Source organism: Anopheles darlingi, chromosome 2 (genome assembly GCF_943734745.1).
Source record: "Anopheles darlingi chromosome 2, idAnoDarlMG_H_01, whole genome shotgun sequence".
Classification (NCBI taxonomy): domain Eukaryota; kingdom Metazoa; phylum Arthropoda; class Insecta; order Diptera; family Culicidae; genus Anopheles; species Anopheles darlingi.
Genome location: NC_064874.1, coordinates 84,256,153 through 84,281,152, shown reverse-complemented (window position 1 = coordinate 84,281,152; position 25,000 = coordinate 84,256,153). Strand labels below are relative to the sequence as shown.

At 49.4% G+C, this 25,000-nt stretch overlaps 11 protein-coding genes across 20 annotated transcripts in view; 6 read left to right on the top strand and 5 right to left on the bottom strand.

Annotated features, from left to right (window-relative positions):
* LOC125950413 (signal transducing adapter molecule 1) overlaps positions 1–4,628 on the top strand; it is a 5,599-nt gene extending 971 nt beyond the window's left edge. The window contains exons 2-6 of the mRNA XM_049678384.1: positions 1,214–1,374; positions 1,473–1,589; positions 1,665–1,943; positions 2,015–2,077; positions 2,145–4,628. Of these exons, the coding sequence (XP_049534341.1) occupies positions 1,214–1,374; positions 1,473–1,589; positions 1,665–1,943; positions 2,015–2,077; positions 2,145–3,767 (2,243 nt within the window). The 3' untranslated portion in view covers positions 3,768–4,628. The remainder of the gene's footprint in view (positions 1–1,213; positions 1,375–1,472; positions 1,590–1,664; positions 1,944–2,014; positions 2,078–2,144) is intronic.
* Positions 4,629–4,700: 72 nt separating this feature from the next.
* Positions 4,701–5,823, top strand: LOC125950443 (uncharacterized). The gene is made up of 2 exons (XM_049678443.1): positions 4,701–4,824; positions 4,886–5,823. Exons 1-2 carry the CDS (start codon positions 4,756–4,758, stop codon positions 5,738–5,740), a joined length of 924 nt encoding a protein of 307 aa, XP_049534400.1. The 5' UTR covers positions 4,701–4,755; the 3' UTR covers positions 5,741–5,823.
* Positions 5,824–5,836: 13 nt separating this feature from the next.
* Positions 5,837–6,783, bottom strand: LOC125950458 (bis(5'-nucleosyl)-tetraphosphatase [asymmetrical]). The gene is made up of 2 exons (XM_049678460.1): positions 6,425–6,783; positions 5,837–6,353 (listed from the first exon to the last, which is right to left on the bottom strand). Exons 1-2 carry the CDS (start codon positions 6,595–6,597, stop codon positions 6,092–6,094), a joined length of 435 nt encoding a protein of 144 aa, XP_049534417.1. The 5' UTR covers positions 6,598–6,783; the 3' UTR covers positions 5,837–6,091.
* Positions 6,784–6,875: 92 nt separating this feature from the next.
* Positions 6,876–8,154, top strand: LOC125950438 (mediator of RNA polymerase II transcription subunit 30). Its single transcript, XM_049678428.1, has 2 exons — positions 6,876–7,124; positions 7,195–8,154. Exons 1-2 carry the CDS (start codon positions 7,004–7,006, stop codon positions 8,049–8,051), a joined length of 978 nt encoding a protein of 325 aa, XP_049534385.1. The 5' UTR covers positions 6,876–7,003; the 3' UTR covers positions 8,052–8,154.
* Positions 8,155–8,304: 150 nt separating this feature from the next.
* On the top strand, positions 8,305–10,612 carry LOC125950434 (cysteine protease ATG4B). Its single transcript, XM_049678422.1, has 5 exons — positions 8,305–8,742; positions 8,821–9,166; positions 9,243–9,322; positions 9,408–9,974; positions 10,050–10,612. Exons 1-5 carry the CDS (start codon positions 8,625–8,627, stop codon positions 10,112–10,114), a joined length of 1,176 nt encoding a protein of 391 aa, XP_049534379.1. The 5' UTR covers positions 8,305–8,624; the 3' UTR covers positions 10,115–10,612.
* Positions 10,613–10,649: 37 nt separating this feature from the next.
* LOC125950433 (PCI domain-containing protein 2 homolog) lies at positions 10,650–11,984 on the bottom strand. Its single transcript, XM_049678421.1, has one exon. The coding sequence runs from the start codon at positions 11,924–11,926 to the stop codon at positions 10,739–10,741; it is 1,188 nt and encodes a 395-aa protein (XP_049534378.1). The 5' UTR covers positions 11,927–11,984; the 3' UTR covers positions 10,650–10,738.
* LOC125950410 (protein asteroid) lies at positions 11,936–14,662 on the top strand. Its single transcript, XM_049678377.1, has one exon. It carries the CDS (start codon positions 12,070–12,072, stop codon positions 14,659–14,661), a length of 2,592 nt encoding a protein of 863 aa, XP_049534334.1. The 5' UTR covers positions 11,936–12,069; the 3' UTR covers position 14,662.
* A 50-nt stretch (positions 14,663–14,712) lies between these two features.
* Positions 14,713–15,705, top strand: LOC125959593 (uncharacterized). Its single transcript, XM_049692419.1, has one exon. The coding sequence runs from the start codon at positions 15,151–15,153 to the stop codon at positions 15,703–15,705; it is 555 nt and encodes a 184-aa protein (XP_049548376.1). The 5' UTR covers positions 14,713–15,150.
* A 118-nt stretch (positions 15,706–15,823) lies between these two features.
* Positions 15,824–17,057, bottom strand: LOC125950455 (uncharacterized). The gene is made up of 2 exons (XM_049678456.1): positions 16,646–17,057; positions 15,824–16,553 (listed from the first exon to the last, which is right to left on the bottom strand). Exons 1-2 carry the CDS (start codon positions 16,656–16,658, stop codon positions 16,006–16,008), a joined length of 561 nt encoding a protein of 186 aa, XP_049534413.1. The 5' UTR covers positions 16,659–17,057; the 3' UTR covers positions 15,824–16,005.
* A 141-nt stretch (positions 17,058–17,198) lies between these two features.
* Positions 17,199–21,603, bottom strand: LOC125950437 (C3 and PZP-like alpha-2-macroglobulin domain-containing protein 8). 2 transcript variants are annotated; one of them, XM_049678426.1, is made up of 4 exons: positions 21,427–21,603; positions 18,792–18,941; positions 18,157–18,431; positions 17,199–18,065 (listed from the first exon to the last, which is right to left on the bottom strand). In XM_049678426.1, exons 1-4 carry the CDS (start codon positions 21,437–21,439, stop codon positions 17,469–17,471), a joined length of 1,035 nt encoding a protein of 344 aa, XP_049534383.1. In that variant the 5' UTR covers positions 21,440–21,603; the 3' UTR covers positions 17,199–17,468. The 2 variants fall into 2 exon arrangements, with proteins under 2 accessions (XP_049534383.1, XP_049534384.1); XM_049678427.1 differs by lacking the exon at positions 18,792–18,941 and having other exon boundaries at positions 17,200–18,065; positions 21,427–21,597.
* Positions 21,604–22,401: 798 nt separating this feature from the next.
* The window catches only part of LOC125950398 (mucin-19-like), a 180,861-nt gene continuing 178,262 nt past the window's right edge, over positions 22,402–25,000 (bottom strand). For all 9 annotated transcript variants that reach the window (XM_049678348.1, XM_049678354.1, XM_049678356.1 and 6 more), the window contains one exon: positions 22,402–25,000. This exon is cut by the window's right edge and continues 6,383 nt beyond it. The gene's annotated coding sequence lies outside the window, so the exon portion shown is untranslated.

Below are 25,000 nucleotides of genomic sequence, written 5' to 3'. Positions count from 1 at the left end.
AAAAGAACGTAACAGAGAGGCAGTGAGAGCGAGCGAGAAATGGAGACAGAGTGCAGACAAAATGCACAAAAATGTAGAGCAAACGAAAGAGAGAAAGAGCGGTCAGGCAGTCCTAACAGGAGCAGCATTTGCTGAGCCGTGGTGACTTGATACCAACACTCGTCGCTTGATAACGCGAACCGTGGCGAGTCAAAGTGGCAGTGCGGTTAAAGGCGACCAGAATGTACAAAATCAATAAGAATATCGCTGTTGCTCTGTTCTCCACAGTAACGGGTGGTGAACAAGAAACAAACGCAGCCGTTGGCTACTCGATGCGAGGTGTCGAGTCCATTGTTGTCTGGAGATGATGCGGTTGCTGAAACGTCCGTGGATGGTTGTTAGTATGACCGGGTGGGCAGGATAGGTCACGGATGCTTCTGCTGCTGCGAAGGATTACCATCGTTCATCCGCACACTCTTATCTGTGCGCCCTGAATACAGCTTGTACGACGCATCTAACTTTTAGCGTTATTTACTCCTTTATTCATCTCTTCAAACCTGCCGGAACATCGGCTGATAATGAGTTCTGAGCATACGAAACAGCGAATGTTCCATGCGTCAGATTAGGTAGTAGGGTCGGAAAAGATTATCAGTTATTCGTCAACAGGCTTTCCGACTGACTAATTCGGCAACAAATATTAGGTCATCGGATTGCTTATCGCCAAAGGCTCGATCGCAAACCGAAACCGAAACCGAACGAAGCCGTACAACTCTTGTTTGCATCAGGTTTCCACTGGTTTTTGAGGTTCCAAACATTTGAATTTGTTGATTCCTTAGAATCGCTTTTCATTGAGAAGAAGCTGGAAGAATTCTTTGCTCCATTACGCGAAGGTGCGCATTTGAATTGCGCAAGCGGGGGGTCGTCGCGGAACGCCGATATCAGTATGGAATAGGATGAATCATTTCTATGGGCTCGATGCCGGCACGGCTCGTACGCACGCGCCGTACCTAGGGCTGCGTCATGATTTATCTCTGCATCTAACTGAACCGCCCGCTGAAACCTTAGCCTCGACGAGAACAGAACCGCAAATGGTGCAATAGTATCGTATTGGCTCTATTGGCTTAGCATGCATGATAAACATGTTTTGAACACCAACTCAAGGCCCCGGCCATTGGTTCGCACTGAATCGAATCCTGTTAATACAATTTTGTTTCGTTTCGTTTCGTCTTCGCAGAGAAAGCCACGAGCGAGAATAATACGACGGAAAAATGGGGCCTCATAATGGACATTTGCGACAAGGTGAACAATGGAATGGCCACACCGAAGGAGTGTTTAAGATCGATCATCAAACGACTGAATCACGCCAATCCTCATGTCGTCATGAAAGCGATAACGGTACACTATGATGTGCTCGGTGGAGCTAGCGATTCTAACAATGATGGCTCACGACGATATTCCTCTAAAACGACTCCCTTAACTCTTGGTTATTTCAGCTGCTGGATGCATGCGTTAACAATTGTGGCAAGCAGTTCCACCTAGAGGTTGCATCGCGTGAGTTTGAGACGGAGTTCAAGAAGCTGCTGCAGAAAAGTCAACCAAAAGTAACGACGGTAAGTACGGGCACGTCCACTGCGATTGCCACTCTTCGATAGAATTCTATTTATCACACTGCTATTTCATTGCAGAAATTAAAACTTTCACTCAAACGCTGGGCGGAGGAAACATTCAAATCGGATCCACAGCTCGACCTCATTCCTTCGCTTTATAAGAAGCTGCGCGAGGAAGGGCACGACTTTAGCGATCCATCGGCGACACCGAAGCGTGAACCGGTCATGAGCAAGGACCCGAACGTGGTCTCTAGTCAGCAGGAAGAGGATGACATCGCGAAAGCGATTGAACTATCGCTGAAGGAAGCCAAAATCAGTCAATCTCCCAAGATGTCATCAACCGCCGGTTCGGGAACGGTAGGAAACGCGTGTTTGGGTCTGTATCTTATCAGAATTATTATTTTACTATTCTCACCACCCAATTTCAGACCACGGCGTCACTGTATCCTTCGACATTGCTGTCGGCGGCACCCGTGCCTGAACCACGAAAGGTATCTTCAATCACGCCATGGGCGTACTGTGTCCTCATTGTCTAACCATGTCTTTCGTTTCTGATAGGTGCGTGCGCTATATGACTTCGAAGCAGCGGAGGATAACGAGCTGACGTTCCAGGCGGGCGAAATCATAATGGTGCTCGACGATTCCGATCCGAACTGGTGGAAGGGTCAAAACCAGCGCGGTGAAGGTCTGTTTCCATCCAATTTCGTTACGGCCGATTTGTCGGTTGAACCGGAATCGCTCTCCACCGGTGGCAAGGGAGCAAAGAAAACAGTTCAATTTTCCGACGATCCCAAGCTTGCCGACGGTGGCACTAGCGATAAGGATTCTCCAGCACACCAGAAGTTACAAACGGTAGAGATCAACGAGGAAAAGATCGATCGATTATTACACCTTATACACGAAGCCGATCCCGAGGATCCGTCCCAGGATACGGAGGAAATGCTGCAGTTGGAAGCGCTGGTCAACCAGATGGGACCGCTGATTGATGCCGAATTGGAGCGGGTGGACCGCAAGCATGCCCAGCTGACGCAGCTCAGTAGTGATCTGGTGGATGCCATTAATTTGTATCACAATCTGATGCGCGAACCAGATCGATCGATGATGATGTCCATGGGAGCAGGTGGGGCAGGTCCAGCAGCAGCCGCAGCATACGGTATGGGTCTCGGAGGTCCAGGTCCTTCACTTTATTCGGGTCCACCAATGCCGCCCATGTATGGAATGCCTGGAATGTATGCGCCACCGGGCGCCGGTATGTATCCGATGCAGGCTCCCGCAACACAACAGCAACTACCAATGGGTGGTTACGGAATGGGTCCAATGCGTCACGATATGATGGTAGGAGGACCGATGGGCGCTGCGACCGGTACGGGCATGCCACAGTTCCCTGCACCACCACAGCAATCCTCGTTGCCGCATCATCCGCATCATGCGGGACCGGGACCTGTTTCACAGAATGGTCCATCATCAATGGCAGCACCCGGTGTCACCAGTCAGGCCACAACATCACAGCAAGCGGCCAACCCGCAATCGATGCCAAATATGAACGTTCCTCCAATGACTCAACCCCAGCCACAGTCCCTACCACCGCTTGGTTCCTATGCGAACCCTACATCGCCGCCTCCAACCACGGGAATGATGCAACCACCACCGTCCCAGCTACGTCTCCCGGGACCCGCGCCACCGGGTGCTTATCAGAACTATGGCCCTCAATCCACATCGCAACAGCAGCCGCAGCAGCAACAGCAACCCCAAGGCCAACCGCAACAAGTGCCACCGCAGCATGTGAGTGGTCCTCCGAGTATGGGTCCACCAGCACCGCCGGTCGCCCCAACGACTCAGGCAGGACAACATCCGCATCTCGGAATGAACGGTGCGAACGGCGGTATGCCACACTATGGTCCACCTGCTACTAGTTCAGGCCCTGTGCCTTCTGCACAGATGCAAGCACCTCCACAGCAACCACCTCTGCATCAGCAGGCACCGCCATTTATGACGCAGCTCGGTGGCCCACCATCCATGGGTGGAGGGTATCCGATGCCAGGTGGTGGTCCAATGGTGGGCGCGGGTATGTATCCACCTGGCCCTGGACCAGTTGGACCACTGTCGATCAACACTGGCACCAACCATCATCACCATCATCCGGGACCACAGAACATTCCCATCTATCAGCAGCAACGATAAAGTATGGTATCGTCCTTCGGATGGGCAGCAGTTTGATCGATCGACCGCAGATTGCGCTTTACAGTTTCGACCCTTTTGACACATACAGAAAATCCGATCCTTGCTTACTGTCCCTTTCGAGGTCTTTCGTGGCATATAGATACGCATCGGTTGCGTGTGCCGAAATGTAAACGGAATTATTGACCACAGCCAGAAGGGGGTCAGGGCTGGTTGGAATGAAATTGGCTTTCACATTTTGGGGTTGGATTGGCTGGATGATTCAGGAGATTCGGGGATGACGGCAATTTTCGTTTCGTTGTTTATAGCAAGTTAATAAAAGGAAAAAAAAACTCAGTAAGCTGGGAGACGATAGTCAGGCACGCAAAGACGACGACAGTGAGTGAGATAAGCGAGAGCGTGAAAAAGCGAAACAGAGTAACCCCTTAGTAGCCTTTGCGCACTGTGGTCTCCTGGAATCGGCTACGCACTGTACACATACCTAAGCTTACTTCGGGCTTCTTTTGAGCATTCACAGAATCTACAAGTAAAAAAGGAACGAAAAGGATAACGTAAATATAAAAAATACATCGATAGGATCTGTATTTATACATTGGCGTGAGCGTGTTCGTCCGAGCAATGGGAACGCACGCAACCTACGCCCAGGAGGGTAATTAGAGGGATGTCGCATGCAGTGGCTGCTGGTAGTAATAACGGGGCAGGCTTGTTTGTTCTGGTGATATTAGCCACCGGAATTTTGTTTTTGATGTCGAGCATAAGTTGAAGGACGATGAAAGTAACACCTCCTCCCTGCTGGAAGATACTGTATCATAGTGGAGCTACATAATTAAACGAAAAATAAATATTCTGAAAATAAGTAACCGATCGAGGTGTTTTTCGTAGTACTTCGCAACAGAAGAATGTGGGGCTCACATAACATTATTCCGGGCACTGTAATCAGCTGTTTTGTGGAACCACGCTTGCTTCGATCGTCTACTCGCCGGTACTAACCATGTTCCTCCGACGCTCTGTGGCGCTTTTAGTACGCGCCTTCAGTTCTACGGGCAATACGGCCAATGTGGTAAGTAAAAGTACAGCACCTTTTCCACCCCGATAATAAAAAATAGTTTTACCCCATTCAGGCAGGATCACATGCAGAAACAATCGCAACACGGCTTGAGGGTGTCGACAAAGAGCTGGTCCGTGAGTTGTTGGTCACTGTTCCGGAGCTGAGCAAATACACGGTCGAGCACTGGGAACGGGCACACCGACTGCTTGCCTCGGAGGGGCTAGAACCGGACCGAATACTTTCTATCATCGGTGGTCATCCGGACATACTGGTGCGACAGGAGGAGAAGGTAGCGGAAAGTTTACACTGCTGGCGCTCCTGCCAGTTCGGTGATGTCAACACGAAGGTGCTACTCTCCGCTCACCCCTACCTGCTGGACTATACCAACCATGGCCAGTTGGCGCAGCGTGTTGCCTTTCTGCACTCACACTTTGAGTCTCGCAAGAATGTGTTCCGCTTGTTTCTGAATGCACCGAACCTACTGACCGATGAGCAGCGCGTGACGGAGGAGAAGATTACCTTCCTGCTGGTGCGGATGCGCCACGAGGTACTAGACGTAGCGAAATCCTTCGCTTTCCGGCACGACATTGAGCATCTGCGATGCCGGCACACGTTCCTGGAGCGACTGGGAATGTTCAAACCGAAGCCGTTGAAAGCGGATAAGGATGCACCGAGCGGTAATCCGTCGTTGCATCAGATTATCGATACAAGCGATAAACGGTTTGCAGTGAAGGTCGCCTACGTAACGTTGGAAGAGTACGAAGTATTTCAGGAGCTGTTCCGCCGGGAACTAGAGCAGGAACTTGGTCGATACTCGCTGGAGCAAGACGATGGTGATGAGGTTGATTATGAAGACGAGCAGCATGAGGAACCGGATCAGCTGATAGGCGATCGAGGTAAAAAGGCTTACCGGAAGCATACTAGGTAGGATTAGTTAGCAGTAAATTAGGATGTATGTGTAACTAGATGCGGTAATGAAGTGTCCATAGCGAATGTGTCCCTCTTGGAATTTCAATGTCGTGCTCTCAGATCGATATATTCGCTCCTGGCGCGATGACGTTTTTATTGGCTCGCAATGCAAGTCTCTGACTCACCATCGCTGCTGCTTCTGCATATAATCACATTGAGAAGCAGCGCAATGCAGCACAGCGCGCGTAGTAACTAGTAAAGTAATCGATATTTTTCATTATCCAATCAACGAAGCAACGATGAAGCGGCACGGCTGTGAGAGAAGTAAGGCGATGGCGACATCTCAATGATGGATTGGCGCCACGACGATTTACGGTTCCCCTAGCTCGCTCTGTTTAATGCGCACATCAAAGACCCGGATCATTTTGGCGAAATCATCGTAACCGGCTATTTTGATCGCATCCTCACACTCCAACCAGCGCATATCCTGATGTTCTTCCGATAGTTGCGCCTGCTGTGATGGATTCCGCAGTTCGGCCAGCCAGTAAACGACCACCTTGTCGTGTCCCTTCACTTTGTACTCGAGCGTGCAAGATTGGTTGCGGAACACTTTCAGGTCGCTTTCTTTGTACCTGTGGATGAGAGGACACGGAGAACTAAAATGAAATCGACTGCAGTAGCACAGAACCTACGCTCGGCATACCCGGATTCTTCGGACGTTTCCCGGAGTGCCGTCGTGAAATCGTCCTCTCCCGGATCGACATGACCCTTGGGCGGTGACCAATGGTGTTGACCGTACGAGGCCTGCATCATCAGGTACTCGATCCGCTCGCAGAGCCGTCGAAATATGAGAAAACCGGCAGCACGTTTCGCCATCCTCGCGATGTTTGCGTTTTGTTCAATGATTACGTCGGACTTACACCTCACCCAACCGATGGGCTAACGGAAAACGAACTACGTGGGCTTCGATTCGAATGTTTGACCGAGTATCGGCACCGTTCGATTATTGCTAGGGTTTCTATAGTTCGCGGGTTGCTCGGTTTATTCTGAACTTTGCACTACGGCGGTCAGTCGATTTGAAAAAAAAAAACAGCAGAATTTAGAAAAAGAATACAACACAGGGTGTCTCCGCCATTGCAACACAGGGTGTCTCCGCGGTTCCGGGCGATTCCACTTTTTGGTCTATTCAAGGCACCTCGACAGCGTCGCCAAACGAAAACAAAACGAAAAACGGAACCGGATTTTTTCAGTCGTGTCGTGGTGCCGGTTCTTGGTGTGAAACATGTCTGGCCAGTTTACCGGAGGATACCAGAGCCCTAGTGGCCACCGGGGCAATTACAATAGCCCCATGATACAGCAGCAGTTGAACCAGATGAATGTTCCCGGACAAATGGGCATGATGGGTAAGCGTATTCTCGTGGCTTCGCGTGGCTGCCGCGCTTCTTAACCAGCTTCGTCTTTCTGTGCCCGTAGGTTTCAATCAGGGCAACGTGATGAACGCCCAACAGATGCAGGTCGGTCCGGGGCCAGGGAATCAGGAAATGGTGATGAACCAAGGCATGATGGGGCAGCCGCAGAATCAACAGCAGGGTGGCCCGGGCATGCAAGGCAACGCGCAGCAGCTCGGTATGGGCCAGCAACAACAGGGCGGTAACCAGATGGTCAGCCAAGTCGGTCAACATCAGGGACCACAGCCTTCGCCTCAAATGGGAATGCAGCAACAGCAACAACAGCAGCAGCAGCAACAGCAGATGGTGCATGTGCCCCACGGGAACATGATGAGTGGTGCACCGCAAGGACAAAACCAGGGATCGCAAGGCCCAAACCAACCGGGTGGTGTGGGACCAACGGCGGTTCAACAGCAGCAGAAAGCAGAGTTCAATCTGTTCTCTCTGTGCCGGATCGGACAGGAAACGGTGCAAGACATCGTGAGCCGGTTCCAGGAGGTGTTTGGCATATTGCGCGCGATTCAACCTCCGAACGGGACCAACCAGGGCCAGTTGTCGAGCAACGATAAGAAGGCGAAGGTCCAGGAACAGTTCCGCACGATACGGCTGCTGTTCAAGCGATTGCGGTTGCTGTACGACAAGTGCAACGATACCTGCCAGCAGGGCATGGAGTACACGCACATGGAAAGTCTGATACCGCTGAAGGGAGAGGTCGTGCGGTCGGAACCGGTACACACAGAGGAGTACAAGAAGGCGCTCCAGGAGAACCGCGAGCTGGTGGCGATGGTGCAGCTCAAGAACAAGCAGCTGCGGGAGATCATCGACAAAATTCGCCTGACGATCTGGGAGATTAACACGATGCTCAGCATGAGACGCTGCTAACTTCCGCCAAGCACTTTGGCGATAGATTAATTATTAAATTTGTGTGGGAGAGCAGGTTTAGCGGTTAAGAGAGGTTTTAGCAATAAATTAATAATTATTCGCAATCTCCTAACGCATTTTTGTCCAGCACGCGTCCCAAAGTGTGAAATGCGAAAGCGAGACGCAAGCGATTTTCAAAAAGGCGGAGGAAGGGAGACGAGAATAATAACAAACGCGAACAAAAGAATTCGAAAAAGTCGTCATCATCATCTCGTAAATTTGTGATCTCGCGGGGGCCTTTGTTACCTGCGGCTGCTGCGACGCTTCCTCCATTCATGGGCGCATCGTAGTTAGCTGGTCATACTAACGAACGTTGTGGTGGCCTTCGCTAGATGCGTTTTCCGAACTCTGTAGGATGATCCGAAAGTGACGTCGTAGAAGCCCGTGTGTGTTCTTCCGTTTTCAGCACTGCATCCTGTGTGGGGAATCTCGAACGCATCGACCTTGGAAACTCGTCGAACTTCTAGCAATCATCCATAAACCGTATGCGCTTATCTGATCCGTCGGTGAGCAGCAACAGCGGAACGCGATAACATGGACATGCTGGACGCATATGTTGGCTACGATCTCGGTAGCTGCTCCGAACCGGATGACATTCCGCGGACGGACGAAACGGTTTGGATTCTCGGCAAGCAGTATCACGCCACCGATGGTGAGTGCATTGATTGTTGGGCGCCTTCACGGCAATATTACTTGATTTTTCGCTCGTTTTGGTTCATCTCGCACGCAGATATTGAGGCGATTCGGCAGGATGTGCAATCACGGCTCTGGTGTACCTATCGGCGGGGATTCGTACCGATCGGCAACACACAGCTAACTACGGATAAGGGATGGGGATGTATGTTGCGTTGCGGCCAGATGGTACTGGCCGAGGCACTGACTGAGCTACATCTAGGACGAGACTGGCACTGGAGTGAGGAGACACGGGATGCCACGTATCTGAAGATCGTGAATCGATTCGAGGATAACAAGCAGGCACCATTTTCGTTGCATCAAATCGCACTGATGGGTGATTCGTCCGAGGAGAAACGTATCGGCGAGTGGTTCGGACCGAACACAGTAGCACAGGTGCTGAAGTACGTTTACCCTCTCGTCTATGCCATGGGGTGGTGTCACAAAGTAAAGAATTAAATGGCTCTTTGCTCGTTTCAGGAAACTGGTCAAGTTTGACGATTGGTGTAGATTAGTGATACACGTTGCGCTAGACAATACCTTAGCAACCGATGAAATAGGTACCAACGAAATGGCCTGTCGATTGGTCTACTATCTGCAACACAGTACTAAACACGCGTTCTGTTTCTGTTTCTCCTTCTGCAGTGGAACTGTGTACCGACCAGAAGGCTGGTCCCGATCCGGGTTGGCAACCATTGTTACTGATCATCCCGCTGCGGTTGGGACTCAGCGAGGTAAATCCGATCTACATCGAGGGACTGAAAAAGTGTTTCCAGCTACCCGGTAGCTGCGGCATGATCGGTGGTCGTCCGAATCAAGCTCTTTACTTTATCGGGTACGTTGGGGAGGAGGCACTCTATCTCGACCCGCACACGGTACAACGGGTGGGCTGTATTGGCGAGAAGCAGGAGTCGGTCGAGCAGGAACAAGATGCAACGTTTCACCAGCGGCACGCCAGTCGTATTGCTTTCGCATCGATGGATCCATCGCTGGCAGTGTGCTTTCTGTGCTGCAGTCGGGCGCAATTCGATCAACTGGTGGCCCATTTTAAGGAGCGATTGAACGGTGGTGGCAGCCAGCCCCTGTTCGAGGTAACCAAAACGCGACAGGCACCGTGGACACCGACGACGGTATCCTCTGCTTCGTCCCGTAAGAACAGTGAACCAAACGAGGCCTTCAATGTGATATCAGCCACGGAAATTCCCAACGAAGGTAAGCTGTACGGGAATGTTGATCGCTAACCACAGTCGCCATGCGATCGATACATTGTGTGCTTATGTTTTGCAGAATTTGAAGAATTGGAACCGCGCCCCTTGGACGATTCGGATGAGGAGTTTGAGATTATAGCTTAACCATGGAAGGCACCACCCCGGAAGCGAAAGTTTCATTTCGTTCGTTCACAGAATAACGCGCGATGTTCGTCGATGTTCAGTTTTTTTTGTAAACCTTTTAATGCGCTTTCGCACTGCGGTCATTGGGCTTTTTTTGGTCTTTCCGTTCGTCTCCTTTGCGTGTGCCGCATTTTGACGAATCAAGTGTGCGTTACTATGCAACCGACATTGTGAAATGCAAATGATTACTTTGTAAATGTGCTTGCAGTAGTTGCGCCTTACCGTTGGTAATGAATGTTTGTTACTTCGTTCTGTTTGGATCGCAGCAATACGTTCATTTTTATCGCTTGGGTTGGCGATCTTCGGGATCGGCGGGATCGATGTTCAAAGAGTAAATATGGAATAAGGACAAACCGTAAAACAGAAGTGCGATTCTCTCTCTTTCTCCCTTTGATTGTTGAAAAGGAATTTTGAGCAATTTCATTTTAATAAAGCATGCATTAATATAAAATCTAATCTATGTTTGCAATGAAAAGTACGTGATAGTTAGAAAATTAATGAGCATGCAGATGTTTGCTTTATTTCTCCTACCGCCAGTATCAGCTTATCTTGCCTTAAAAGTAAATGCAGTACGACACCGGCCACTTATGTCCCAGAAACGAGCGGGAACGGGTTCTGTTTCGACAGCACCAGCTTGTTGTGCTGGAAGCTAATGTAACCCTTGATCCGTCCATCGTAGATAAGATTCGCCACGATACAGTGCGTCTCCTCGATCGTAATGTCCTCGATACCGGAAAAGCGCAACGCCGTCTCGAACGCTTCCATATCGATCTGATGTACACCAAGCAGCAGGTGCACCTTCCGGCATAGGTTCCGATAGGTCAGTATCTTTAGCTTCTGCACGATCAGATAGATACCGGCACTGATGAAGAACAGTTCGTGGCGTGCTATCGTGTCATCGAACCGCCTTACGTTCCCTTCGCGGACGGCGGCCGCCAGATCGTGAAACTGGGGCACATTGTAGCGCTCGAGCACCTCCTTGCGGGGCATGTAACCCAGCAGCATCTTTACCGGGGCGAGGTAGGTCAGTATTAATCGTTTGTTCTTGGTGAATCGAGCTGGGCAGTGGTTGAACGCGAAGCTCAGCAGCTCGTCCGCATTACCAAAGTCCGAATCGTACATCGCTTTCCGGCCCGCAAAGTACTTGAAGGTGATGCGTTGCGCCAGGCTGAAGGCATCGCGAAAGTTCGAGCTATCGATCGCCCGTATCAATGGTTTGCAGAGGTGTAGCTTGTTGATGCGAAAGTACACCTTCAGCAACTGGTTCACGATGTGCAGCATTCCGAGTCGCTTGGTGTCCTCATCAGCTGAGCGCGTATCGCCGGCACACACCCGGAAACATGACAGGAGACTTTCCGCCGCCTTCTCGAGGATCTTGCCAGCCTTCGAGCTGCGTGCCTGCTGTTCACACTTGGTCGCCAGCAGGCGCAAATCGATCGCAACCACGTACATGATCGGCAGGATCCAGTTCTCTTCCTTCATGTGCTGCAGTAGTTTCACCACCGCCTGGATGCAGCTCGTCTGGTGCCGGTACGCTTCATTGTAGTCCGGCGGATTGGCACATTTCAGCTGGTAAACGACCCGCAGATGCGTGTACACGATCTCGTCGAGCGGTTCCGGCACGGTCCGACACACGGCATCCTCCGGGTACTCCTTGTACAGGTTCGGGTTCTTCACGTGATGGTCTTGCAGCGAAACGAAGCGCGCCACCGCCAGTCCCTCCTGGGCGTTCCATACGCGCATTAATTTGTTCAAATAATCGTTTAAATACATTTTCCACACGTAAAATTCACACCGGCAAGGCAACAGGATCCAAAACGCCGCTTGCTTTTTTTCGTTCGTTTTTCTTTAAAAGGTAAACAAACACCACTTTGACATATGGGATTGTTTTTTTTTAACCGGGTTGCACGGAAATCATGGGAGTCCGCGGTCTGACCACTTTTATCGAAACCAACGCGGATGCGTACCTAAAACCGTTCGAATTACACGATACACTGCTCGTAATCGATGGAGACAGTCTGTGTGCGCAACTATTCTCGCGATCAAACAACAAAACCACACCGTTCGGTGGCCACTACGATGCCTACTACCGGCAGGTGCTGGACTTCTTCGACATGCTCAAGGCGTGCCGGATCGTGCCCTACGTGCTGCTGGACGGTGGATACGAGTCTCGCAAAATCGTCACCGTCCGGGAGCGGATGAAGCAAAAGGTTCACAGCATCGCCCACCTTTCCCTGGAGTCAACACGCCACACGATGCCATTGATGCTGCGGGAAGTGTTTGTCGATGCGGTCCGGGCTGCCGGCGTATCGCTGATGCGGTGTGCGTTCGAGGCAGACGATGAGGTGGCCATCCTGGCACGGAAACTAGATTGTCCGGTGATGAGCTACGATTCGGATTTCTACATCCACAACGTACGGTATATACCGTTCGTGACGCTAACGCACAAGATCTACCGCAAGGTGACCGATGCGAGCGGGGACAACTTTGAGATCGGTATCGTGGACCGGACGAAGGTGGGCACCCGGCACGAGGTAAAGTTTTTGGCCCAGTGTGGTGACGAGACGTTGATCCGAGGAGAGGATAGCGTGACGTACGACTATCTGGACTGTTGCCTGTACACGATCGAGAATCTGATCGGACCGAACGAGCGGTTGAGCAAGGAGATGATTCCGCTGTTTGCCGTGCTACTCGGGAACGACTACATCGAGCGGAAGGTACTGGAGGGATTCTATCGATCGATCAAGAGTGGTCGCACGAATCGTAAGATCGCTCAGCAGCAGAGGAGAATCAAGGTGATCTTGAAGTGGTTGCAAAACCACACGCTACAGTCGGCGATCCGCACCATCGTCAATCAGATCCGGGTGGCCAACCGGAACCAGATCCACCGACAGATGCTGACCGCCATGCGAGGCTATAATGTGGAGGAGTGTGTTTCGTTTGAGTTCTTTGGTTTCCGTGAGGAACAACCAACGTTCGACGGAACGCTGACTGATGCCGAAGTCGAGCGCAATATAGTGGATTGCTTAGGCGAAGCGGAAGAGGCCGTTGAGCACCATTCGTGCTCGAGTGATGCAGCTTCTGGAGAAGAGGATTTGAACGAGGACTCTGAAGAAGAGGATCCAGATGAAGCTGAAGATGCCGCAACCACAAACGATGAAGTCGATGGAAGTAATGATGAGAATGCTGATGAAAGTGACGAAGATGACGAGCATCAAGGCGACTCAGAGGCAGCGCCCGGGCCATGGCGCAATCGGTACACGGACCACAGATGGCCCACCTGGTTCCGCGAGCTGTATCGCGAGGTACGAACGCCACGGTTTGTGGCCGATCTGTACCACTCGCGGCTATGCATTAACTCACCCCAAATGGAGGACATTAGCAAACCGGATAGCAACACTATTAGTTATCCCATTCTCCACCTCATCTTTGCACTGCTCTCCAGCCAACACCCAGGTCCAATGCGGACGTCCTTCCGGTATATCACACGCAAGCAACGCAAGCCTGGAGTACGTTATCAAACCTTCGAGGACATTCAACTACCGGATGGATTACACTTTGTATCGGATGATCCCTCACAAAACATCGCCTTCATCAAGCACCTGTTCAGAGAATCCGGCGTCGTGGAATGGGAAGATCTATTCGATCGCACTCAGCACCTGCCGGCCAATATGAGCCTCTACTTTCTCGCCATCATCTATTGGGCAAAGAACTGTGGCGACGTTAATGTGGCCCATGTGCAGGCACTGATCGTGTGCGTACTGCAGCTGCAAATCGTGGACCGATGTTTGAAACCCCGGAACCGTGATGTGGATCTGTTTCACAAACAGCACAAACAGCTGCTCGATGATCGCAAAGGAAGGAAATCGAACAAACCAGCAGTGAGCACGGAATCTACAGCTTTCTCAAGAGCCATCTACCAACAGTTGGCCTGTGCGGTACCGCGATCGGAACTGGTACAAGCATACGGTGCCCTGATTCGTCATTTTTCCGTCGATGAAAAGCTGCACCGCAAGAACACGCATATCGACCGGTCCACGGTACACACGATGGCCGAGTTTCAGTCGGTTTGCTTCAATCTGTATGCCCTAAACTCACTACTTGGCTCTCCGTTCGATAGATTACGGATGCACGAGCTATACAACAGTCTGTTCGTGTATAACGTATATGAGACGATCAAATCGCGTACGGATCCATGTGAGTACGTACGTGGCACCCTGTTCCGTGATTCCGCCGGTCTCTTCGAGGTGTTCACGTGTATGGTAGCGTTCGTGGTACGATACGTACCGGAACTGCATGAACGGAAACGTGGCGCAGTGAGGCAATCGAAGGCCAAGTCTTCGTCTTCTGGTACCAGTAAGGGTGCGGAAGGAGGAAGGAAAGGTGGGAAAAAGGCATATCCTCCGCCAGCAAATGATTGGCAGCAAGAGGAAAAGACGAGCGATGGCGATGAGGAGTTTGTTGATGTGAATAATAAGTTCAGCCAGCTACTGCTGGCCGGTGTGTAAAGACATTTGTGCAAGAAAGGTCAATAAACCGTTATTTAATTTTGAACATAAAATATGGTTGAAACGAAAGTAAAAGTACATCCTCTATCTCTGAGTTACCGGGAAATGACTCATTCACAGTGGAGTTACTGCGAACGCATGCGCGCCGCGAAGAGGCTTGTTCCTTTCATTCACAGCTTGAACTTGAACTTGAACCGAAAATAGTACACTAAAATTTTGGGAACCAACATTCAATCAAAATCGAAAATCAAATTTTAATACTTTTTTGGGGACGTATTCCACCAGCACCAAAGCAAAGGTAGGGTTGTGGTTGGTTTCCAGCGAAATTTTGGGGGTCTCAAGCTACCGTTTCAACCCTGGCCCCCCACCAAGAGAAATGAGATCCGTGCATAAATTTGTAAACAAGAGTGCCCCCGGAAGATAAGGACGAGATATTTTTGGCCCGCAAAGTGTTGTGTGCTTGGTGCAACGGGAAGGACAATCACCACCATGGGCAGCCCGAAAAGACCTGGGAGTGAAGAGATGACGTACGAAATGTACTACGGATACGAGGACCGGTTTCACTGGGACGGTGCACTGTGGGTGCAGGCGGCCGAAGGTGTTGTTCCGCCGGATGCGGTGGTCGCTGGATACGAGGGCGAGATTACCTACATTGGGCGCGCCAAATACCACGGTGCCATCGTGCCCGGCCGGGTCATACCATCGAAGCAGGCCTGTCTGGTGGTTTACGACGGCGTCGAACGTTCCCGGCGCGACTATCAGGTATTGTGCGGCCACCGGGGAGAGTTTGTGCCGAAGGATTACGATCGCCTTAGGGAACGGCTTTTTCGGGCAGGAGTAACGAAGCGCGGCGCCCCGCTCTATCTGGGTTTGGTACGGCTCGGATTAACAACGATCGTGGGCTGCGTCGATCTCTCCGAAGGTGTTTGTCACATCGGGTTGGACGGTTACGAGAAGTCATACACCGATTATGATGTGTATATCTCCAATGAGGCCACGACTGCCCCGGCATCGGCTTTCTCCACAGATTCGTCATCACCATAAACTCCGAGTTCCGATATACTGCTTGTCCGTGTTCGAATTGTGCCATGACACCATTGTGCCGTACTGTACTGTGCATTCTCTTTGTATTGCTGTGCGCAATAAAACTTAAACGCTGCCGTTCATGTTGTAAATACAGTTTAATAAAGTAAAAGATTATCTCATCACCATTTGCACCTCAACCAGCAAACTCAGCCACAGCCCTCTTTGTTAAATCCAAGAAACTGATAGTGCGCCTTGGGCCAAGCTTTTGGATTCATTCGAGCAATTCAGTCTGTCCCCCCGTCTTTCTGTTTGTCATCATTATCGTCGCTCCGGTACGATCGGGGATCGCACAAAGATTTCGTACTCCTTAAAGTTAAGCTCCTTGCTATCGTACGGTATGTAGCAGACGTTGTGCGAACGTTGAACCTTTCCGTTGATGAGCTTGCCTTTGTGCCAGACCCGGCCAATGTACAGTGGTTCACCTTGCTCCGATACACCGGCCGGAGTGGCGTTCAGGAGCGTCGTATCGTCGGTGCACGGCACGAACTGGCCGGGCGTACACAGCACCTCGTAATGGCGCTTTTTGTGCATCTTTCCACCCCAGGGTAACGAACATTCATTCTTGTCCCTCGAGACGTATCCCGGCGTAATCGATCCCTCGTGAAACGATCGGCCAATGTAGAGTGTGGTTCGGCCATAGTGGCCACCGACTACGGCATTGGCTGGTATTCGCCGATCACTGTCGGACACCTTGACCCACTCCATCTGATGTAGGTTGTCCCAGCGCATGAGCTGATTGGCGCGCGTAATCCGTTGTGTCCGATCGTCGTCATTGAAAAAGATGTAGTGATATCTGGTGCAGGACACTGCAAGGACAATGGGTAGGGCCGTGAAGCAGAAGAAAGAATTAGCACCCATGACTCATCTAACCGGTATTCCCACCGGAACGATTACTCACCGTGTAGAACCATTTTTCATAGGGGTTTTAGCCGAACAGAATTCAAGAACACGTCGTCTCAAGAATCAGGCGTAGTCCGTGGAGCACATTTAAGACGAATATATGCTAATTTTCACGCGATCGTTCGACGTGTTAAATATTCTGTCCGGCTGAATAATATTTCGTTCAAGACAGTGAAGTTCTTTACTGGGGATGTTCTTCTTCTTCAATGATGATTTACCCACAGCACGGCTAGTGAGTCCAGCGTCCTGGGCCTTGAATATGTTCTTATCACATTTATCTGTATCACGGAATTCTTGAAAATTTTAACTATTTTCTGGTGATAAGATAATTCCCTTTTTCATAGCGAACTCGAAGTCTAACCTCAAAGCCAAAACAACGGCACAAGGTTGTAGCCCATTTTTCGGCTTCAAATTTTGCTTTTTAAGGTAACATGCTCTATTTTATCGACCATCACTGTAACCATGGCTTCGTCGTTTATATCACTGCGGCTTCACGAGTCGAAAATTTCGATGAAATTTCAAATCATGAACATCGCGTACTTTTCGTTGTCGGTTGGAAAAATAAAATCACGCTTTTTATCGGCATTTTTTTCAATGTATTTAGCGCCTCAAACTCGAGACTTTAAGTCTCTCGGTTCATTTTGGTGGATAAATATAGTTTAATGTTAATAGGCGCCGGATAAGCGCCCGTAGTGTAGCTGTGCGTAAGGCCATGCGTTCGGCGGCGACTGCGGCCGCGTGGTGCAGAGATTCTCAGCATGTGTGTTTTACATAATTATAAGCTGTGTAATTAGAGGTCACTCGCTCGCGACGATTGCAATCTAGGGACTAACAAAGATTTCGTACTCAGCGAATGAGAGCTCCTGGCCACCGTACGGGATGTAGCAGACACCGTGCGACGGTTGCACCTTGCCCACCGTAACCGTGCCCTCGTGGTTAACGCGCCCAATGAACAGCGGTTCACCTTCCTCCGTTTCACCGGCCGGTACGGCAGTGGCCGGAATCTCACTGCCAGTGCCCGGCACAAACACTCCGCCAAAATCGCACAACACCTCGTACTCGGCCTTGGGGTTCTCGACACCACCCCACGCCACATAGCAGACACCGTGCGAGCGGACCACCTTGCCGGGGATGAGCGCACCCTCATGCTGGGCACGGCCAATGTACAGATCCTCCCCATCCGAACCACCAACGACGGCATTCGGTGGAATCTCGCCATTTGAGACCGGAATCCAGCAGGCCACAGTGCCGGTCAGAGCGGAGGCCGTTGGCGCAGCTTCCTCCTTTGCCGGTTCAATCAACCACGAACCGGCCGCACCCCAACCCGTACACACACCGACACACTTGATGGGGAACGGTTCCGGGTTCTCGTACGACAGGAACGCGGCAGCCGCACCCTCATGCCCAACGGTAATAACCTGGAACAACGAAAAGTCACGAAGGTAAAATCAATCGATCGATTAGAGCCGTTCTGCCGGCGACGAAATAGCTCCAGCCACATCCACTCACATTATCGAGCCACCGGATCCAGAAGCCACGGAACTCGCCCGCATTCAGGATATCGGGCGTCTCAACCTCGGCCACATCCGGTTTGGTGCGGTTCTTGCGGATGACCGATTTCGTGTTCTTCCAGCCACCAATAAACACCTCCAGCATGGGGTCCGACTCCTCGGGACCGCTGGTGAGCGCAATGTGGGCATCGTTCGGGGCGCGAACCTTAAAGTTGACGCAGGAAGTGCCGGCCGGTACGAAACGGTACTCCAGCTTATCCTCCGTTTCCAGCTCTAGTAGATACCGCAGGTTGAGCAGGCCAGTTGAAGAAAGAAAGAAAAAAACGGAACAAAAATAGCGAACGATAAGAAACAATGGCAAGGGGCAAGGACACTCCAATAACTTTGCGGACAACGACACACAGACACACCATTTAGTATGCACATGCTGTTAGTACACGTTGGCCTCCCCCGGGGACAGTACAACGGGTCATAAAAAAAAAACTAACTAATGGTGTCCACCTCTCCCCGGATCACACGAAACGCTGCGGTTGTTTGAGTGTTTTATGTTGCCCACCCCCCTCTCGTGGGTCGGATGTAGCCGGAGGAAATCACGACAGAGACGGTACACGTGATATCTGTATGTAGACTTACCGATCGAACTGCAGTCGTTCGATGCGTCCGATACGGCAGCGCAATGCTCTTGCACCGTTGGTTCCCCCGGCGCGCTAACCGGCGATTCGGGACCGGATGTGGGACTTTTTAACTGTTTTTTCTCCTTGTAACGCCGGTGCGCGGTTGGGTCTGCGTCAGAGGTGTGTAGCGACGGTTTTTATTTACGTGTAGGTGGTTGAGGAGAAGCACATGATGAGCATGGGGATTATGAACGCGGATACCAGATTCGCACGGTAGTCGAATGATAACATGGCCAATAGAAATTGTTATTTTGTGTTAGTACATTTTGTGCGATGATGCGTTTGATGATGATGATGATTATGAGTTTCTTTTTGAAGGGGTAGGAAGGTATTTTTTGAGGTATTTTTTAGAAAACATTTCAAAAGGAAAATCAAATAAAATAAATTACAAAAGTAACAATATTTCACATTCAAAAGGCCCCTAAAATTAGAAGTTCTCGAGGCCCTCTAGAGGAACTATTAATCAAATGAAAGAATATTCATCTTTTTTTTTTATCTCAGAAGATTCTACAGTTATGTTATGATGACCGTCACAAAACACGTTTCACTGAGTTTCTTAAATGAGGTAACGTAATCCATCTTAAGACATTTTTTTTAAAAGCATTCCCGGTTAGTACTACAAGGTTACACCATCCAGCATGAGCCCTTTTCACACGAGCAGAGTGACGCGATTTCCCCTTCACTATCACTAACACCGAAGGTGCTAATCTGGATGTTTGCCTAGATGTGTTGCTTGAGAAAATTGAACAAACTAGCCTCCATCGCGATCATGCCATGGATCACCTATTAGCGCGTTGTTACCTGGTGGTGGGTTGATACTAACAAGCGCCAAAAAGGGAGAAGCTGATTTTGTTAGCAAACTTAACGGAATGGTGTTATTGTGAAACGTGCAGCGCACCATTCTGCACAAAGCTCTATTGGGGGGAAAGGTGCCAAAAAATGCTTTTACCAAGAGAAATCATGATTGAGAACGTAGAACGTCCGAAACCCCCTTCCATTCCATGCTCTTCTTTTCCTTAGCGGTTGTTATAGGCCGAGACGTCTTCGTCCCATACAGCGCACCGCATCATCGCTCAAGCGAAACGTACTGCGCGTTGTTTTTGTTGCGACATACTTTTTTGGAGCAAAGTGACTGCCCCGACGGGACCCCCAAAAATCGATAACCACGAAGAGTGTTCTCCGCATTGCATCATCATCATCAAACCGGCGAGAGCAGATGCGAATCGGCCGCAAGACCACCACTAAATCCCGTCCTGACTATTGATTCGCTCAAACCCTCTCCTCGCAGTAGGCGCCGTATTTTCTGCTGCTATCTGCTGCCTCCACCCAGTGGTTACCGCTGGTTGCTGCGATTGCCCTTTTGTCGATTGTTCGTTCCAGCGCTGGCGAGAATACAAAATGCAAACAGCCGGCGCAAGCGACCACGTCCACGACCTCCCAGTATCGGCATGCAGGTGTACGGGGACTGGCAGCATGCCCAAAATCGGGGACTGGCATATTTTAACCGTTTTAACTCTTTCCCCTTTTCCTCCACTTTCCGAAACCATTAACCAAGCTGGTGACGAAGCTTAGCGTGGCACGAAGACATCGTCATCGCGTATGGAGGAGTCAGCGAAGTCCGTCCGCTGACCGTGGAGCAGCCACATCATCACCGTACGGCGAGGAGGCGTCATTTGATGACGCGCCCCATGCCATGCCCCCCTCCTATGGATCCCGGGCCTGGGGTTGAGGTGTACAACAATTTAACATAAGGTGAGGGCCATCGGGGTGCCGGTTGTGGTGGTGCAAGGGTATCGCGTTGCATCTCACGTTGTATGCACACCTCCCCCCGTCGGTGGGCAGACCGGCGTGGGGTGGCTGGTAGTATCCCGTTTAAAAGGCCTCGGTAGCTGATGAACCTCGCCGACGGTGACATCATCCCGTAGCGATGCGAATGATCGTGTGATCGGTGGCGAGCGTCGCTCGCTACATGAGATTGCCTATGTAGGAGCAGATAGCTACCTCCTCCCGCACAACTCACTGCTCTATCATCATCTTCCGGAGAGTTTATGTTTTTTAATTCAGCCAAGGATGACCTCATGCGCCGGTCGGTCAAGTGTTTGGAGGCCACCGAGAGACGGAATGCAGGCCGGGTTCGTTAGTAACTTTAATTTAGCGGTATGGAGCGCTTGCACGATGATAGCTGGATGGGATGATCAAGTTAACGCTCACTCTCGACACCTTTCAAGATGGACTCCACTCGAAGAGCCGGAGTGGCCATTTCTCCGTCACGCCAAAAGTCGGCAAAAACGAAAATCAATACCAGTAAAGCGGGCAGGGTCGCGATTTAGGAAGGAAATAAATGAATGTCCGTTCTATTTTTAGTTTCGAAATCTGAGGAAAGTGACTCGCACCAATTCCCAGCACAGGCGGCGTGTGCTGTCTCCTTTCACCGAGAGTCGAATAAAATGTAACATTGCATACAGCGATACAGTTTGCTTTGTTTAGCTAGTAAACACTTATTCCCAAACCAGTTAAAGCAGAAAGCGCACTTCACAGAAATTGACGAACAACTATCGAACAACGGTTCTCCGGTTGCGGTTCACTAAACTTACCAATGTGGGCCATGGCGACGGTTGGGGAACGGTAGCTAACGGATGGATGGTTCGGATGCACGCGCGTGTGAACGATCTCTCGGGCGGTCCAGGTATTATTGCCGGCAAATATCGCGGACACAAACGGATGGGAGACGCACAACAAAAAAGTATCAGCCCCCCAACGCGAGCTCCACCTAAGCGCGACCGAAAGAGGAGATATGATTCGTACGGAGAGAAGCGAGACCGAGCAATACTCGAGCAATACTCGATCAACACGCGAGCAATAATCGAGCAGTACTCGAGCAAACCCGTGCTCGATTTTGTTTCCGAGTTAAAGGGCAAAAAGTCGAGTTAAAGTGGCTGTGAGTCGAGCCCGCGAGTTGTTGCGTGAAATTTTTAGATCAATCGATGGAAACGAAAGAGAACCAAAACCAAATGACGAGCAGAAGCTGAAAGCAGTAGATGGTTTCAACTTATCAGTATATATGCGTTCAGTTTCTTTCTTTTTCATTAAAACCTAAAACATCGTACGCCTTTTTATGTTTAGCATTCCATGTTTTTGTTTGTTCATTTTTCCTTATTATTTTTTATTACGATTTCCATCCATCATTATCCATGAAGTTCACCACCTCTCTTCTGCATTCTGGTTAATCGCTTCCGGTCACCCCCCTGCTTATATCTTACTAACCATTATTGTTACCACTATTCTTGTTTACCTTATTTTTCTTATATACTCTTTTTTTAATCGCTGTGTTTTCTGCTGTGTTACCGTAGGTAATTTTAGGTTGGTTTCTTTATCATCCTCTTTACCCTTACCCCTTTCCTTCGCTACATCGTTCTCGCCCTCTCTCTCTCTCTCTCTGCCCTCCCACTGCCCCCGGCACTTAAAAACTACAATAAAAAGTAAAGCTGATCAATATCAATGTATGAATTCAGAATCGTAAATTGAACACAGTGTTTACGGGTTTAATTCTCTTGTTTTTCACTTGTTGGTTGTATATTGGGGGGGATGGGGAGGGGTGTCTCCCAGTTCGTCTTCTTATTTTTTGTTTTTTTTTTTTCATTTGCTTTTTTACTGTTTCTATCAGCATTTGCTACCGTTACTTCCTTTTAGCTTTTCATTTATATTTTCTTCTCCGTCATACTATTTTCGTTTGCAACGTGTGCAGAGTGTGTTTAAGATCCTCCTTCTACCAGCTCTTCCTCTACCCACATGATTCATGCGTTGTCGCTGTCTGCTTGTCGGTTTTTGTATGTTTGTTTGTTTGGCTGGCTGTTTTGTTTGGTTGTTTTGCTTATGTTTTCTTAACATTTTTCTATTTTGTTTTCTTCAATTCTTCGTTTCTTGACCGTGTTTCACTCTTTTCTTAAACTATTGTTTTGGGATCCTTAGCGTCTGCGTTTCTGCGTGTGATACGCTTATCGCTTATCGTTTATCCACGCAGTTACACTACTTTGCGCCCAAAATTACAAACCAATAGAAGGGATGCCGAAAAGCGGGCCAAAAGGGCTTCGCAAGCGCCCCACTTACACACATACACACATGCACACGCACACACACACCATAGGGGATTGTAACTAGACCTCTTTCAGCTCGCATATAAAAACCTTATAGCCCCCGGCCTCTATTAGTCTGTTCTCCTGCTAGCTCTACTACACCTGCTTTCTACAAAAAAGAAAGAAAAAAAAACTAAGGCCAGAAGACCCATCGGTTAGCCCCAGTTTTGTTTGCGATGGCTGGGTTCATCGTTTCCGTGGGTCCGTCAAGGGAGGGCTAGGAGTATAATGGTAGTGCTAGAATTGGTTTACGTCGTTCCGTGAAACGCACTGATTTCCGTTGTATAAAAAGGGCGCAAAGCGATTTCTTACTAATAACAGGGCAATCTATCCCTGCCTTTTGCTATTTCTTCACCAAGAGGACCACACCACATCTCTCTTCGAGAGTTGGCCATTGAGCACTCGGTGTGCACTGCAGATTGAACACAGCATCGCAAGGCGCCCAAAAAGGGCGCCTCGTGAATTCCTGTGCTGTGTTCTGTATGTTTTTTTGTGTGTGTGTGTGTGTGTGTGTGAGTGTCTGTGTGTCTTTCTGTGTGTATAGTTGTTTTGCATCAAAACAATAGTCTCCCCTTCTGTGGCAGTGCTGCTCGTTACCTCTGATGGATGGCCTTTGCCGAGTGTACGTTGTGTCTACTTGGATTACATCCTATACGACCTGTACATCTCTCTGTCTCCGTCTCTCCGTCTCTCTGTAGCCTGCTGGGTGTTGAGATGTAATCCCGAAAAATGTACAATCGCTTCGACGCGTTCGCAGTTTTGTTTTATCAAAATACCATTCGTCTCACCCTTGACCAGCCCCAGCCACTACGGTTCGAAGGTTCGTTCGATTACACAGTTATTTAGCTACACTGCATTGTAATTCCCACCTTCCCACCGTTGGTTCCAACCATCGCTTGCAGGCGCACGGAACAGCTGTTATGGAAGATCAAAACATCGGGAGTGCCTTATCCGGGATAAGAAGCGTAGGCTGTACGCAACGATAAAGTGTAATGAAAAGGGGAGGAGGAGTAGTGCATGCAGTGGGGTACAAAATGGTGTGTCCTGTGGCGTCATGGAAGATGACATCATATGGCAGCTTCTGGCACCAGGCACAATCTATTTACACACTTTTTGCAGCTCTTACCCAATGATCTCATTTTAGTATAGAGTTAGTTATAGTAGTAATAGTATCCAATAGTATTCAGTAATAGCGAGTAGTATTTGGATGTGTGGATAGACGTAGTAGTATTGGTAGTAGTAGTGGTAGCAGTAGTAATAGTGATCGTATTAGTAGTAATAGTAGAAGCAGTAATAGTAGATATTCCATTTTTGTTCATTTGCATCGCTCTCGTCCGCTGCATAGCCTGCTTTAACATTCGAGCGTGTACATCATTCTCGTAAGCCATGGCCTACTTACTGAACCATTCATTTTCAGTATAGCAAAAGTGTGCTAATCCTTCATTTTGCTGCTTATTCTGGTGCCACACGCCATTATACCTCATACAGGGAGCGATTCATTTAGCTACTTTCTCTTTTTTGGTTTTAACGTTTTCGGGGTCTTTTTTGTGGTGTTTTTCTCCTTTTCTCTTTTGTAGACAAAATATAAACATTTCATGCTCTAGGTCTAGCTCTAGCCGCTCGTTTGACTATGAGTATGTGCTTCGTTTTGCATTTTACTTTTCTTGCTGTCTCATTTGCCTATGCTATTCTTTCCTTTCCTTCTCTAGGATGTCAGACACCGCGCTTTATTCTGGGGTATTTTTTGCTATTTTTTGATACTGGTTTTTTTACTATATGCTTTGCACACTAATTCCTTTTAGCTATAGCTTTCTTAACTTCTCCTTCTCCGTTCTAATAATTCCTTCTTACACTCAATGTTTCCCAAATTTAGCTTTTCTTCGTGACATGCAAAACCAAATTTATGTTAGCAGCTAGTTTTTCTTGGTTTTAGGTGCTCTGTTCGAATTTTATGCACTGTCTTGTGTTCTCTTGTCAATGTTTCGCTGACACTTGCCCTTGCCATTAGCAGTTCTAATCTTTCCTGCTTAACTCG

Bases quoted from the DNA above. Each gene is read 5' to 3' on its own strand.
- LOC125950443 (XM_049678443.1), top strand. From the start codon at position 4,756: ATGTTCCTCCGACGCTCTGTGGCGCTTTTAGTACGCGCCTTCAGTTCT. The intron at 4,825-4,885 runs GTAAGTAAAAGT...TACCCCATTCAG, and splicing joins CGGGCAATACGGCCAATGTG to GCAGGATCACATGCAGAAAC.
- LOC125950458 (XM_049678460.1), bottom strand. From the start codon at position 6,597: ATGGCGAAACGTGCTGCCGGTTTTCTCATATTTCGACGGCTCTGCGAG. The intron at 6,354-6,424 runs GTATGCCGAGCG...TCTCATCCACAG, and splicing joins GAAACGTCCGAAGAATCCGG to GTACAAAGAAAGCGACCTGA.
- LOC125950438 (XM_049678428.1), top strand. From the start codon at position 7,004: ATGTCTGGCCAGTTTACCGGAGGATACCAGAGCCCTAGTGGCCACCGG. The intron at 7,125-7,194 runs GTAAGCGTATTC...CTGTGCCCGTAG, and splicing joins CGGACAAATGGGCATGATGG to GTTTCAATCAGGGCAACGTG.
- LOC125950434 (XM_049678422.1), top strand. From the start codon at position 8,625: ATGGACATGCTGGACGCATATGTTGGCTACGATCTCGGTAGCTGCTCC. The intron at 8,743-8,820 runs GTGAGTGCATTG...TCTCGCACGCAG, and splicing joins GCAGTATCACGCCACCGATG to ATATTGAGGCGATTCGGCAG. The intron at 9,167-9,242 runs GTACGTTTACCC...TGCTCGTTTCAG, and splicing joins ACAGTAGCACAGGTGCTGAA to GAAACTGGTCAAGTTTGACG.
- LOC125950433 (XM_049678421.1), bottom strand. From the start codon at position 11,926: ATGTATTTAAACGATTATTTGAACAAATTAATGCGCGTATGGAACGCC.
- LOC125950410 (XM_049678377.1), top strand. From the start codon at position 12,070: ATGGGAGTCCGCGGTCTGACCACTTTTATCGAAACCAACGCGGATGCG.
- LOC125959593 (XM_049692419.1), top strand. From the start codon at position 15,151: ATGGGCAGCCCGAAAAGACCTGGGAGTGAAGAGATGACGTACGAAATG.
- LOC125950437 (XM_049678426.1), bottom strand. The intron at 18,432-18,791 runs GTAAGTCTACAT...GGTATCTACTAG, and splicing joins GAACGACTGCAGTTCGATCG to AGCTGGAAACGGAGGATAAG. The intron at 18,066-18,156 runs GTGAGTGGATGT...TCGTTGTTCCAG, and splicing joins GGATCCGGTGGCTCGATAAT to GTTATTACCGTTGGGCATGA.